This window comes from Sinocyclocheilus grahami, unplaced genomic scaffold (assembly GCF_001515645.1).
Source record: "Sinocyclocheilus grahami isolate Dianchi unplaced genomic scaffold, SAMN03320097.WGS_v1.1 scaffold690.1, whole genome shotgun sequence".
Taxonomy (NCBI): Eukaryota; Metazoa; Chordata; class Actinopteri; order Cypriniformes; family Cyprinidae; genus Sinocyclocheilus; species Sinocyclocheilus grahami.
The window spans coordinates 629,346-644,258 of record NW_015505869.1 but is presented as its reverse complement, the minus strand read 5'-3'; the positions used below and the strand labels follow the sequence as shown (position 1 = coordinate 644,258).

The 14,913-nt window shown below is 37.6% G+C and overlaps 1 protein-coding gene across 3 annotated transcripts in view; it reads right to left on the bottom strand.

Moving 5' to 3' along the window:
• LOC107559538 (kalirin-like) overlaps positions 1-14,913 on the bottom strand; it is a 153,734-nt gene that overhangs the window by 17,901 nt on the left and 120,920 nt on the right. For 2 of the 3 annotated variants that reach the window (XM_016243399.1, XM_016243398.1), the window contains 13 exons: positions 12,357-12,497; positions 8,885-8,980; positions 7,235-7,350; positions 6,247-6,313; positions 4,222-4,325; positions 4,069-4,138; positions 3,899-3,985; positions 3,275-3,367; positions 3,131-3,181; positions 2,914-2,991; positions 1,554-1,739; positions 1,032-1,203; positions 738-952 (listed from right to left, as the gene is read on the bottom strand). In XM_016243399.1, the coding sequence (XP_016098885.1) occupies positions 738-952; positions 1,032-1,203; positions 1,554-1,739; positions 2,914-2,991; positions 3,131-3,181; positions 3,275-3,367; positions 3,899-3,985; positions 4,069-4,138; positions 4,222-4,325; positions 6,247-6,313; positions 7,235-7,350; positions 8,885-8,980; positions 12,357-12,497 (1,476 nt within the window). The remainder of the gene's footprint in view (positions 1-737; positions 953-1,031; positions 1,204-1,553; positions 1,740-2,913; positions 2,992-3,130; positions 3,182-3,274; positions 3,368-3,898; positions 3,986-4,068; positions 4,139-4,221; positions 4,326-6,246; positions 6,314-7,234; positions 7,351-8,884; positions 8,981-12,356; positions 12,498-14,913) is intronic. The other variant, XM_016243397.1, reaches the window with a different exon arrangement.

The window sequence follows — 14,913 nt, the reverse complement described above, 5'->3', positions numbered from 1 at the left end:
GGGGGGGGGGGGGGGGGGATTTACCCATGCAAAATGTGCATTAGATTCAGGATAGTCACAGAAATGTGCAGGGTTTATTAACAGAAAGCTGCTTGGTTTGAAAGTGACTTCTGTGTGAGCACTGCTTCGTGCATCACTACATTATTGACAATAGACATTGGACCTTTTTACGCACAATTTCACGAATGTTCGTACGGTTTACTCAGAATGTTCAATTTAACCTTCCAGAGAGATGCAAGACTTCTCCAATCATTTAGTCAGCATAAACCCGCCAATTTGAGCTTGCATTCATCTGCCTCCTTTTTTGAGAGCCACGCCCACATCTCAACATCCAATCAACACCTGATGCATAGAACCAAGCCCCCGTCCTGATTTTTTTCTTTTTCAATAATCGTATGTGTGCCAAAATACAGAAGAAAAGATCGGTCACTATTTCCATTTCATTGCGATTTTAATCTTTTAGACAACACTTGGAAGCAACTTAAAACAGAGGGCTTGTTTTAAGAATCCAGTTAGGTAAGCTTTCAAAATGAGCCAGTGGACAGTAACGGTTCCTCAGCATTATTTTGGAATATGGCCATGTGACTAACTACAGGTGGGCCTCTACCCTCTCTTGTGTAGTCTATGGATTAACAGCCATCTGAAAATCATGGATGAGTCACGCAAATATTCTTGCGAAAAACAACATCATTCAAATGTGGATTTCTATGGAGTCAGCATAAGTGCTGTGTCCTCACCCTGTGGTATCTGTCGTGGCATGGACCACTGCTGGAGGTAGTTAGCTTTATGGGAGTGGAGCTCCGTCCAGACAGAGAGGGTTTCTCTGCCCCGAGAGACACAGTGGAGCTGGGCCTGCTGTTGGCCTGACCCACTCGCCCACCGCTGGAGGAGTTTCGGGTCAGAGACTGAGAGCCGCTGCGCTCCTTCTGATACTCGATGGGAGACTGCAGAGCTGTAGACAGGTGCACCAATGCTTTCAATAGCTCAACAAAAGGAGAGTTTATTATATTCATATCGATGTGACATCTTACCTGACAAGAAGTTGCTCTGTAAGTCTAGTAGCTCGGTGATATGCTGAACCCAGACCTGTTTAATGTCCGTGTTTGCGGCTTGCAGGGTGAACCGTTCGGCTGAGCCGCGACACGACAGCACAAACTTACAGGGATCGTTTTCAACATGCTCTTCCAGGCCGAGGAAGCTCACCTGCATACACACAAGTCAGCATCACACCTGGTTTCAACTTTTCTGAATTTCAATGTTTTGTTGCTGTGATCTGTGAACCCATAAACTAGTGTCTACATGGATTTTACCTCTTTTAGAGTAAAGTGCAATTGAACTTTGCAAATTCAAGTTTCATTTCTGCTATCACTAGGTAGTGTTGCCACCTTGCGGACAAACTAATTAGTGCAAATAAATCTCAAGGCACTGGCACATGTGTGTGTGTGTGTGTGTGGATATGTGGGTAGAAAAATCTGTATGCATAAAAAAATTCAATATACTTTGGGATTAAAACAACAGCGAACATGCTATATGACTAAGAGTGGTGCGGTTACCTTGATGCTCTTTTTAAACTGGTATCCTGGCGTGGACGAGCCTTTGCGTAAGAGCTCGCTGAAGATGACGATCTGTTCAAACAGGAAGACCCTGCGCTCTTTACTGCGGGACAGAACGCCAGAGTCCTGCTCCGTCACAAAGAACGTCTCCTGCTGCAAGAGCTTTCCCTGACTCGTCAGCTTCCCCTGAAGCACACAAACACATCAGTCTGACAGAGTCTCAAACATGAAATGTTCCAATTGTGGAGCACTCTTGATTCATGTTAAAATGCTACATTTAAGGATAGGATTAAAGAGAGTTGCCCTAAAATGTCAAATTCTGCCATTGTCACCCTCATGTTGTTCTAAAGCCATGTTTGTTTGTTTTTTATGTAACTTGAGAGATTTCTGTCCCTCCATTGAAAGTTCATTCCGCCAAAACTTTCAAGCTTTAAAAAGTTCATAAAGAGATCCATATGAATCAGTTTCATCCAACTCTTCTAAAGGGAAAATATTACTTCATATGATTAACAGATTCAGATTTAGGTTTTTATTCACATATAATCATTGATCAATGCATATATAGAGAGAGAGCAATAGCATACATCAAATATGGTCAATGGAATCCCAACCATACTTGAAACAAGCCTCACTGAGTTTTGTGAAAATTCAAACATGCTTGCGTGTTACAAGCTTCCACTTACAATATTTGATGAGCTCTACACAATTAAAAGTAATGGTGCTTCACGATGCCATAGAAGAACCTTTTTGGTCTAAATCAGGGGTGTCCAAACTTGGTCCTGGAGGGCCGGTGTCCTGAAGAGTTTAGCTCCAACCCCAATTAAACACACCTGAACCAGCTAATCAAGCTCTTACTAGACATACTAGAAACTTAAAGGCAGGTGTGTTGAGGCAAGTTGGAGCTAAACTCTGCAGGACACACCGGCCCTCCAGGACAGAGTTTGGGCACCCCTGGTCTAAATGGTTCCATAAAGAACCTTTAACATCTGAAGAACCTTCGGTTTCACTAAAGGTTCTTTGTAGCGAAAGAAGGTTCTTCAGATTATAAAAAGGTAAGAAAGAGACGCTTCTTTAAAGAACCTTTGACTGAATGGTCTTTGTGGAACCAAAATTGGTTCTTCTATGGCATCGCTGTGAAGAACCTTTAAAGCACCTTTATTTTTAAGAGTGTATGCATGTGACAAACCTTGACAATGAGACCGAAATCGCTCAAGTTTCATTCAAATATTTCCATTTGCGTTTCAAAGATGAAGGTAAGTAACTGACGACTGGTGAAATCACTGTAACCTTTTACAATGTATTTTCAGTACGCTTGCTTTGATGAAACTTCGGAATGAGTACAGTGAAGTTTTCAGTGTACCTCAAATCCCTGCAGTCTTCCCAGGTTCATCATGTCATTGCACAGCTTGGGCACCTGGGACATCAGGTCTACTGCTTTCTGTTACAGAGAAAACCAACAGAAACCTGTATCACAAGCTGCTTCAACAAACTTCACAAAAACCTAAAATGCATTACCCTCAGTTTATGACTGACCATTCGTTTATTATTTAAGACATGTACTTCAGCTTCATTTTTACCTCTATATCCTGACAATCCAACCCTGCCTTCGCGCTGTACTTCAGGAAGTCCTTAAGCGATAAAAATATTAACAAATGAATTATATTAGAAATTACACACATTAATAAAACATTATTATTCACCATCGATCACAGCCTTTATACCTTTAGTAGCAGTTGGTATTTAGTAATTCTCTGAATGGGTTTAATGAGAAAATCACTGATGCTCAGTCTTGAGTTGACATCTTGTTGAATCCCCTTTGAACCAAAACAGACACACGATTTTACACTTGCAATGATTCATTGTTTGTTTTTTCATTTTAGAGTGATTTTATAGAGTCCCAACTCCCATGAAATCCTGATTCCATTGTCCCAGAGTTAATGTTACTTGTCCCAAACAAGGGGACTACAGAAGTTGTTGGGACGTTAAATGTCATCACACTGAACTCATCCACACACTAGTTCACTTTTACAGCCTTCTTGTGTTCACAATCATGCTCTTGTAAACTATACCAACTCAAACTTTCCAATGTTCTAAATAAAGACTGAAGAAGTTGTCTGTAGCTACTGTAAGTGTCAGTGACTGTAGTGTAGTTTGAATACAACTCGTATATAACATTAGCTTTTACTTTTGCTGATTGTATTTAGGCTACAATATTCATTAAAGTTGCGTTCATCTGTGAAGATTATCCTCTTGAGTAACTTTTTTTGGTCACAGAGCTTATTTACTGCAATAATCTAAAAGCCAGTGGGAAAAAATCCTATTGGGTTTTTGTGAAGAGGTCTTACCTCAAAGTATGAATCGTATTCTGCAACAATGAATTCAGATTTGGGTTTGTTCTGGCAGTAAACCACATACATGTGCAGTCTTCTCTCCTAAACACATAGAAGCGAAACACTTCATGAGCAATGCCTTTACACGGCTAACGCATCAGACCTGATGTCAGTCACATACTCACATGTTTACTGAACAGCCCAGGCAGTTTTTCATGATCTTCAAGACATTTTTCCAGCTCGCCAACAAAAAAACTTCAGACAGCAAATAAATGTTAAATTAGTTCCATATTAGTCTTTTTTCAACAAGAGGAGCTGAGAGAATCTGAGGCGCTTACTCTTTGTGCCAGTCGTAGATTTGGTGAATGTTTCCAAAGACGATCTTGTCTTTTCCTTTGATATCATCAGGAACTCCTTTCTCCTCTATTCTCTTCATAAACCCCTTCAGAAAAAAATTATTTCATATATATGAGTTACCCACTAACCACTTACCCACGCAAGTTCATAAAGGCAATGGTACTTCGCATGTCTGTCTACAGCGGCTGTAAATGATGATAAATTAACACTAGGATGAGAGCACATTCACCCTGAGCAAATAGTGATGCAAATAAGTAATTACACAGCCAATGATGCCAAATGAGAAAGATGCAAATGGCTTTGATCTTAAGACAAAAGACAAATGAAGAAGAATAGCAATAGTAAAGTGTTTTAAAACAGCATTTTCATGCTAAAGTCAAAATATGCCTATAATCACAGAATTGACCTATCGGTAACCCCCGACCCCTTAGTTACTGTTGCAAACTCGGCAAAACAAACTTGTTGCTAGTTGCTCACTGTCTTACAATGACAGCGGTCAGTGTGAAAGCAATGTCCCTATATGTTTTTGATAAAGTTTGGACACAGAAGGGCCACCATTCAGGTGGGACTTAAATATGCCATTGAGGGATATATAAAATATTTAAAAATAAATATGGTGGGTATTAATTTGGAAGTGAGGGTTTACAGATCACAATGCAAGCGGGAGAAGCCTCATGTTACGGTCGTCACGATTGCAGATGAAAAAATCCCGGATCAACACGGTTCATGCATCACAGGATAAGATTATATTAATTTACATTTAACCAGTTTAATATGAAGAGACAGTGAAATGTAGACCTTGGTTTATGTGTTTTTGCCCTACACTGTACATGACGTGAGAACAGTTTGCTATTTAGGTTTGTACATTAGCATGGACTCACTAACTTTAATGTTAGCTAGTATTAGATACCTTGCTGAAACACAAGATGACATTAAAGGAACACTCCCCTATTTTTGAAAATAGGCTCATTTTCCAACTCCCCTAGAGTTAAACAGTTGAGTTTTACCGTTTTCGAATCCATTCAGCCGATCTCTGGGTCTGGCGGTAGCACTTTTAGCTTAGCTTAGCATAGATCATTGAATCTGATGAGACCGTTAGCATCTCGCTCAAAAATGACCAAAGAGTTTCGATATTTTTCCTATTTAAAACTTGACTCCTCTGTAGTTACATCGTGTTGCGATTTTCTAGGCCGATATGGCTAGGAACAATTTTCAGGTGCTGCGTAATATGATTGCATCTGCTGCACCCATGGTACGGCAGCAAAGTTCCTTGATTATTACGCCGGAATGAGTATAGTTCCTAGCCATATCGGCCTAGAAAATCACAACTTTAAATTTTTTACATCGTGTCTTAGTACACAATGTAACTACAGAAGTGTCAAGTTTTAAATAGGAAAAATATCGAAACACTTTGGTCATTTTTGAGCGAGATGCTAACGGTCTAATCAGATTCAATGATCTATGCTAAGCTACAGCTAAAAGTGCTACCGCCAGACCCGGAGATTGGCTGAATGGATTCGAAAACGGTAAAACTCAACTGTTTAACTCTAGGGGAGTTGGAAAATGAGCCTATTTTCAAAAAAAAGTGGAATGTTCCTTTAAGGTTCTGCTTGAGCAGATGAAAATGAGTGTATGACAACCAGAAAATTAGCCTTTTCGTCTTCATTGGGATTGGGGGTGAACGCTTAGGGACATTTAGCTCTGTTTTGTTTGGGTTTAGGAAATAGAATAAAATAAATTGCATTGCCTATCCTCTCAGGATAACTGAAATCAGTGTTACAAGAACCCAGGCACATCGTTTTGCCATTTTTGTAGCATAAACACCATAAAAACGATGAAAGCTTCGGATCTCCCAGTGTTTTTCTATGGCGCTAAAACCTAAAGATGTCTGAGTTCCGCTCTCCATGCAACTGATACTCGACTGCCATTGGCTAGGCTGTGTTCGAGGGGAGGGGCTTACCGATAGGTCAATTATGTTCTACTGTCAGGATGTCAGCTATTCTCACCTCAACCACGATACCCAAATCTTTCACGTAGTCTTTTTCTGTCTGGATTAATTCATTCACAACAAACCTACAATAGAACAAACAATTGGTTTTATTAAAGACTTCTGCACAGGCACAAAAGGACTAATCTATAAAAAAATGTGTCAGGTTTAGCAATGTCACACTTCCCTTTAAGGGCAGAGTGAAAGAAACATTCTAATAAAATGACCAAACGCCTAGCTTTCCCATAAATATCTCTGATCTTTAATGAGAGCCATATCATTCAGAGAGATGATTTTCTCAACACTGCCTGTTACATGAACATGGAATTGATTCCAGGTCTGGTGGCTTTACAAGAATCAAATGCATTTTACTAGATGTAACCAGATTGTTTTTTTCTTCTTTTTCTTTTGCCCCACCAAAATTACTCGGAGTTAAGCCTGGGCAACACAGTGGAAACAATCTTGATATTTCTCAATCTTTTGACAATATCTCAATATTTATGTACTCACTCTGAAATGGCTTGGAATGCGGCTTCATTTATTCTTCAAAAAAATATGTAATTTCTTTGAGAAGATTCTTTTCAACAGTGTGTGTAAAAATTAAAATATAGTAAAAATCTAGTTAACAAATAACCAATATGTTTTCCACACTAGTTCCCACTAAATAAATAAAGAACCATTTATTTATAAATTTGAATATAATATGGATTGTTTGCATTTAAAAAACATATAATCTAAACATAAATATTCACCAAAATAAATAAATAAAACATGAAAAATGCAATGCAATGCACAATTTGCGTGACGACACATATACATTATATATTAGGATAACGCACCTGGGAGCCGAACTATACAAATATATTTTATAAATAAGAAATTAATAAAGCAATTGGCAGCACAAACAAACAACCCGTGATTTGGTCACTGTGACCTGAAATCAGACTGTAACGTTTGTAGAATTGACTCCCAGACCAAGCCACATGAGTGAAGAGCGTGTGTCTTACATTCGTCCACGCAGTGCTTTGGCTTTCTGCTCCAGTTCAGGGTTTCTGGGTGGCGCTGGGCTCTGCTCTGCTGGGTTCACTGAACTGAATGCTGGGTACGAGCCTGGCTCCAGCGTCTACAGCAACAGAGACGAGACAAACAGTCAGTATTTGGAAGAGCCAGGCCTGATGTGGGAGAACAAACACAGCAATTGAATGGTTTATATGCGACATGGCCCTAAACTGCAGTAAACACCATCAGAGCTGCTCGGAAGATTCATAAAGGGGAGAAAAGCGTCATAGTAGAAGAGCCATAATATCCAGCAAGTTTGGGAGGATTTTATTACTTCACCACATAAGGCCTGCAATATATGACAGTTAAGGATGAACACAATAATGGAATATTCCTTGAATGTCAAATATATAACATAACTAAAGCCACCACAGGTGTGGAAAAATAATATTATCTAATAAAAATCTCATAGCCTAGCATTTCTTGCGATGCAATACACTCCCAGTGTGATTTCTCAGTCTGTATTCTATTCTATTCTATTCGATTCGATTCTATTCTACCAGTTTAAATGCTTCAGTTTGTTTTTGTATTATATTATGTTATATTATATTATAAACCTAATAAATAATTGAGATCAAAAAGGGAATTCATAAGCAGTAACTGCTACTTTTATTTCAGATTATATTATTCTAAAAATTGAACCGTTCTGCGTGAGATTTTTTTGAATGTTTTTTAATAGAATTTCTTGGTAAGCAACACAGCACTTTAAAAAATGTTTTCTCAGGTTAAGGTCAAAGGTCAAATGAAATATAAATAGATTAGTAAAGTTAAGTTATACACTTGTTTGTGTGTGTGCTAAACAGGTCTGGTATGAAGAATGTTTTTGCTCAGGTGGCCAATAGAGAAAAATTTTGCTCATCAAGAAGAAAAAAAAAAAGCATGGTTACACTTTATTTCGATAGTCCACTTTAGACATTCTATTAACTATAAGTAACTTTGTAACTACATGTCAACTACGTGTCAACTAATTCTCATTAATTTGCATCTACATGTCTACTAACTCTCAGAGTAGACTGTTAGGGTAGGTTTAGGGTTAGTAGAATAAGTTGACAAAGAAAGTGTTAGAAGATATTAAGCAGACAGTCTACTAATACTCTACTAACTGCTAGTTGACATGTAGTTGCAAAGTTACTTACTGTTAATAGAATGTCTAAAGTGGACTATCGAAATAAAGTGTTACCAAAAACATTGAGGGAACTTTGTTTCTCAGGACATGTGTTTTAAAGTCTGTCCGATAATTTTTTATGTATACAGCAGCTCTAATGAAAACTGAATCATTGAGTAGAGCAAGCTGATGGACAATGAACAGAAACCGAAACATGCTCTTAAACCAACACAATGACAAGACTACATAGCACAGATTAACATGTTAGCATCCTAGCAGGTTCGTCTACACCTATAAATGAGACCAAGAGTACAGTAACAATATACAACTGCACAGAACAAAATACACGTGCATGTGAGACTAGTGCAGAAGATCTCAGTAGTGCAAGAGTTAGTGACGGTCTCAGAGCAAGAGAAAACAGAAAGGAAACGAGGAAAGCCTGCAGGAGGTTAGTCTATCGAGCCTCCCTGCTCGGGTTCAGTGGCACACTCACCATCTTAGTTTTGACCAGTTTTTCTATAGCACTGACAAGCTCAGCAGCACTGGGGACGTCAGCCGAGCTCTGCCGTGAAGCCAGCAGCACAGACGACTACATGACAGACAGCAGGTGAGGAGGAGGAGGAGGAAAGAACACACAGGCAGATCAGAACAGCTCAGGATGCTGGGTTACAGCCCAGTTTATCAAGCTTTGCTTTGGGGAGAAGAGAAGCGAAGGCCATGCCAAGAACATGCCAAACATTTCACCTCCAAATCAAAAGAAAAATAACTAATTATAGTCTCAATATGTGACCCTGGGCAACAAAAGCAGTGTTAAGTCGCTGGGGGATATTTGTAGCAATAGCCAACAATACATTGTATGGGTCACAATTATAGATTTTTCTGTTATGCCAAAAATCATTAGGATATTAAGTAAAGATCATGTTCCATGAAGATATTTTGTAAATTTCCTACCGTAAATATATCAAAACTTAATGATTAGTAATATGCATTGCTAAGAACTTCATTTGGACAACTTTAAAGATGATTTTCTCAATATTTAGATTTTTTTGCACCCTCAGATTGCATATTTTCAGATAGTTGTATCTCGGCCAAATATTGTCCTATCCTAACAAACCATACATCATATGGAAAGATTATTTATTCATCTTTCAGATAATGTATAGATCTCAATTTCGAAAAATTGACCCTTATGACTGGTTTTGTGGTCCAGGGTCACATATAGAAAATGAGATACTTTTGAGACCTTTACAAATTGTGCAAAGTGAAACTGCAATTATTTTTATGACAATTAGTAATTTCTCCCCAAATTCTAATTTTTATGATTGTTTTTATTGGGTAAAACAGATCTAATGTGTAACATTTATATTTTACCACATGATTTGTTGTATACACTACTGTTCAAAATTGGGAGGTCTATAACAATTTCTCTATAAAAAGTCTCTTATGTTCACCAAGGCTGCATTCATTTGATCAAAAATACTCTATAAAAGAATCATTGTGATGTATTATTACAATTAATAAACATCTGGTTTCTATTTGAATATATTTTAAAATGTAATTTATTACTGTGATGCGCAGCTGTATTTTCAGCATCATTACTGCAGTCTTCAGTGTCACGTGATCTTCAGAAATCATAATAATATGCTGATTTACTGCTCAAGAAACATTTCTGATTATTATCAATGTTGAAAACAGTTGTGCTGCTTCATATTTATTGTGGAAACGGTGACACATTTTTACGATTCTTTGATGAGTAGAAATTTAGAACGGAATAAAAGGAACAATATTTATTTGAAATAGAAATCATACATTTCTTTACTGTCACTTTTTAATTCATCCTTGCTCAATAAAAGTATACATTTTTATTTAAGCATGAAAAAAATCTTGTGAGAATTGGATTTATTATTATTTTACTGTACAGAGTCTAATAATAATAATAATAATAATAATAAATAAGGAAAATAATGGGAATTACAAAAACAAAAATGAGAGAGATAATCTGGGTTACATTAATAATAATAAATGTCGCAATGCAAGCAATCATAATGGTTTAAAAACTAGTCTTTATTTTCTTTATGAAATGCTTTTTTAATTTAGATTTTGGAGGGATATAAGGCCACGCTCTTTTTGAGATTCACCCTGTCAGACAGCATTGGGCTGTAAACACATTACAACTGCAATCGCAAGGCACAGCGTGTGAAAGAGCCAGAGTTGAGTGCAACAGTAAAAGTTTCATAACTACATAATTTAAGCTTCATTGCAACAATAGGGTGGATGTGTGGTTTGTTGAATGTGAGACAAGGAGCCTCCACCCCAGCAGTTACTGGTGACATTGACATCAGGGAAGAAAAACAGTGTTAGTAAAGTCCCTGTGTGTGTGTGTGTGTGTGTGTGTGTGTGTGTGTGTGTGTGGGGGGCTATGAGGGAGGCAGGTGGAGATAGTTATGAACATATGATGAGTGACACAGTATGCATTTAATAAATCTCTTTCCACATTAATAACCCTGCGGACCTCTCCTATGACACGACTCTCCTCACACTCCTCCCTCTCTGTTGTGTGTGTGTACCTTCTCTTCCTGCGCAGACGGGTCTTTGATGATCTCCATTGGTGGAGGGAGGGGAGTGTGAGACTCGTCCTCAGGCTCTTCCTCTCCTCCGCTGTGCATCCCTGATGAAGATTTGGAGAGTGTTCCTTCTTTACGCACTTTCTGCAAACACAAGAAGTAGTCAATCGGGTTATATCAGTTCCCAGTGAATACAGAATAGATCACTCCCTTGTGAAAAAGTAGTACACTTTATTGTATTGAATGTGCACTTGCAGTGTACTTCAAATCTTAAAAGCATATAAAAAAAGGTATTTGCAGATTTATTATTCATGAAATAAGGCCACTTTATAAGTGTGCGTATGCATTCATGAATAAAAGTGCACTCATTCTAAAAAAGCACTTTGTAATAGCGTCAAATCAAATGTTCACATTAAAGGGGTCATATGATGCGATTTAAATTTTTCCTTTCGCTTTGGAGTGTTACAAGCTCTTGTTGCATAAAGAAGATCTGTAAAGTTGCAAAGACTAAAGTCTCAAATCCAAAGAGATATTCTTTATAAAAGTTAAGAGTCAACCACGCCTACCTAAAACGGCTCGTTCTAACACGCCCCCACATGTCTACATCACTATGTGGAAAGATTTGTATAACGCCGCCCAAATGTTCACGCAAAGAAAGAAGGCATAACTTTTATTCTCGCTGTAGTATTGTTGCTGCCGCCATGTCTGTGTGTTTCATTGTGAAAGCAAAACTACTTTGTTTGGTCTTCCAAAAGAGGAAACAACTAGAAATCAGTGGTTAAGTTGTATTTACAACACTGTTCCAGAACACTTCAACCCAAATATTCAGATGTGTGCAGCACATTTTATGGAGGACTGTTTCCTGATCCTGGAAGAGTAGACTACAATGCCGGCTGTTCTGACTCAAAGACTGTAAGTAAGTTTTTTTATATTTAAATAATTTGCCACTGATGATTCAAACGTGAGTTTTGAGCAGTGTAGAGTAGCACTTGTTGTTTGTTATTCCTCCGGCAAGGCACAGCGTGTGAAAGAGCCAGAGTTGAGTGCAACAGTAAAAGTTTCATAACTACATAATTTAAGCTTCATTGCAACAATAGGGTGGATGTGTGGTTTGTTGAATGTGAGACAAGGAGCCTCCACCCCAGCAGTTACTGGTGACATTGACATCAGGGAAGAAAAACAGTGTTAGTAAAGTCCCTGTGTGTGTGTGTGTGCGTGTGTGTGTGTGTGTGTGTGTGTGTGTGGGGGGGGCTATGAGGGAGGCAGGTGGAGATAGTTATGAACATATGATGAGTGACACAGTATGCATTTAATAAATCTCTTTCCACATTAATAACCCTGCGGACCTCTCCTATGACACGACTCTCCTCACACTCCTCCCTCTCTGTTGTGTGTGTGTACCTTCTCTTCCTGCGCAGACGGGTCTTTGATGATCTCCATTGGTGGAGGGAGGGGAGTGTGAGACTCGTCCTCAGGCTCTTCCTCTCCTCCGCTGTGCATCCCTGATGAAGATTTGGAGAGTGTTCCTTCTTTACGCACTTTCTGCAAACACAAGAAGTAGTCAATCGGGTTATATCAGTTCCCAGTGAATACAGAATAGATCACTCCCTTGTGAAAAAGTAGTACACTTTATTGTATTGAATGTGCACTTGCAGTGTACTTCAAATCTTAAAAGCATATAAAAAAAGGTATTTGCAGATTTATTATTCATGAAATAAGGCCACTTTATAAGTGTGCGTATGCATTCATGAATAAAAGTGCACTCATTCTAAAAAAGCACTTTGTAATAGCGTCAAATCAAATGTTCACATCACAGCACACCTCGCTTTTCAGACCGATGAGCTTTGTAAAAATCGACGCGTTTCAGAAAGGCGGGGCATAGAGGAGAAACAATAATGTACAGTATGTGGAAAATAATGTGTTTTTTGAAACCGCATAAACACATTTCACTACACCAAATACACAAAATAATGTTATTTTTAGCAACATCATATGACCCCTTTAAAGTATGTTTTAAATCATAATGTTTGAATTAACTTGCTTACTTAACTGACTTGTTTGAATTAATTTTAAATGCTTTTTAAAAAAGGTTTACATTTATTTTAATAAGAATTACATTTATTTGGATGTTGACTAACATACTAAAAAGCACATTTAAAATAGTTGATATTAATTTGAACTATACTGCAGTATGGTATTTTTTATGGAATTTTCTTTAGTTTTACGAACATATAATTACTAGTGCTGGGCAATGATTACATTTTTTTTAATCGCGATTAATCACATGGTTTTTCTGCGATTAATATCGTGATTAATCACATTGTTATGCACAAAATTCAATAATGAATTCAAAAGTAGTGTATTGTGCACTTTTTTCATTTAAAAGTACTGCTATATGAACAAAAGTGCAATAACATTTGGTTTGCAAACACTTTAAACAAATAAGGTGCTTTTTTGCAGCAGTACTCCTTTTACGTAGTAGCAGTTAAAATATTTCTTGGAAATCTCGGTTACACTTTATTTCGATAGTCCACTTTAGACATTCTATTAACTATAAGTAACTTTGTAACTACATGTCAACTACATGTCAACTAATTCTCATTAATTTGCATCTACATGTCTACTAACTCTCAGAGTAGACTGTTAGGGTAGGTTTAGGGTTAGTAGAATAAGTTGACAAAGAAAGTGTTAGAAGATATTAAGCAGACAGTCTACTAATACTCTACTAACTGCTAGTTGACATGTAGTTGCAAAGTTACTTACTGTTAATAGAATGTCTAAAGTGGACTATCGAAATAAAGTGTTACCGAAATCTCAACTTAAACATGCATGTAATCAAATTAAATATAAAACCAAAGCTATTTGCCACTGCCAGGGCATTAACGTTTTTATGGAAAATATTTTGCAGCTTGGCGCGGTTCGTTTAGCCGTCCCTGGCTCGGTTGGAAGAGGTGGGCCAGAGCGCGGTTCAGTTGGGTTCGTGCGTGGTACGCTTGTAGTGTCGGAGCGCTGAACTTCTGATATGTGCAGCATGATTGCGTGAACATTTCTGAGCGGTAAAAGTGATAGATATGTAAAGTAATATATTGTGAGAGGGCCGTGTGTTACAGCGTCCCAAACGACTTAAAATAATAAACCACAGAGTTAACAAAACAATGCACTCTACTCTGTCTTCGCGTGCTATCGGAAACTTCCTGTTTCCCACTTATGAAGTCGTGATTACGAGCACGCTGCATTATTTCCTGTTAAAAAATAACAGTGAACAGTGGTTTGTGAATGTTGATGCTTAGCCTAAATAATTTTATCGGGAGTGCTCCTGCAGTCTTAGGCCCTCCCCAAATGCTCTCGTTGGTTGAGACGCGTGATGACATCCATCCCAAGCCAGTACTGATCAACATCCCACCCCTCCTGTGACCCATGGTTTGTCTGTATGTGGACATACATTTTTTTTTAATAAAAAAACAATTCTGTTTAATTCAAATTGCAATTTTGTTTTTCTGAGCAAAAAATAAATATAAATTTTTCCCTGATTTACAGAAGAGACCCACTAAAATGTCATTCAGTGTAATGTCATCTTGTCAGGCATATTTACAAAAAAAAATCTATTTATGACATATTAAAAGACTAATTATTTTCACCCCAAATACTAATTAGTTGTAATTTTAAATTTTTTAAATGTGCCACTATCCTAGGTTTTGCCCATTTGTCAGTAAGAATGTTTTACTCATTTAAAGCACAATCAAATTTAATATGCTCCTTTATTCTTTTATACATGTTAATATGTACACGTCAGAATAAGCATGTTGTTTGAATTTTTACATAAATTTTGTGTTACACTGAATGACAATTTAACATTATTTCAACCAAATTCTGACATTTTATTCTCCGAAAACTAATTTGAAACCTTAAAAGTAGACACTTTACTTACATTTAATGTGCTTTCTATGGACATAAAATC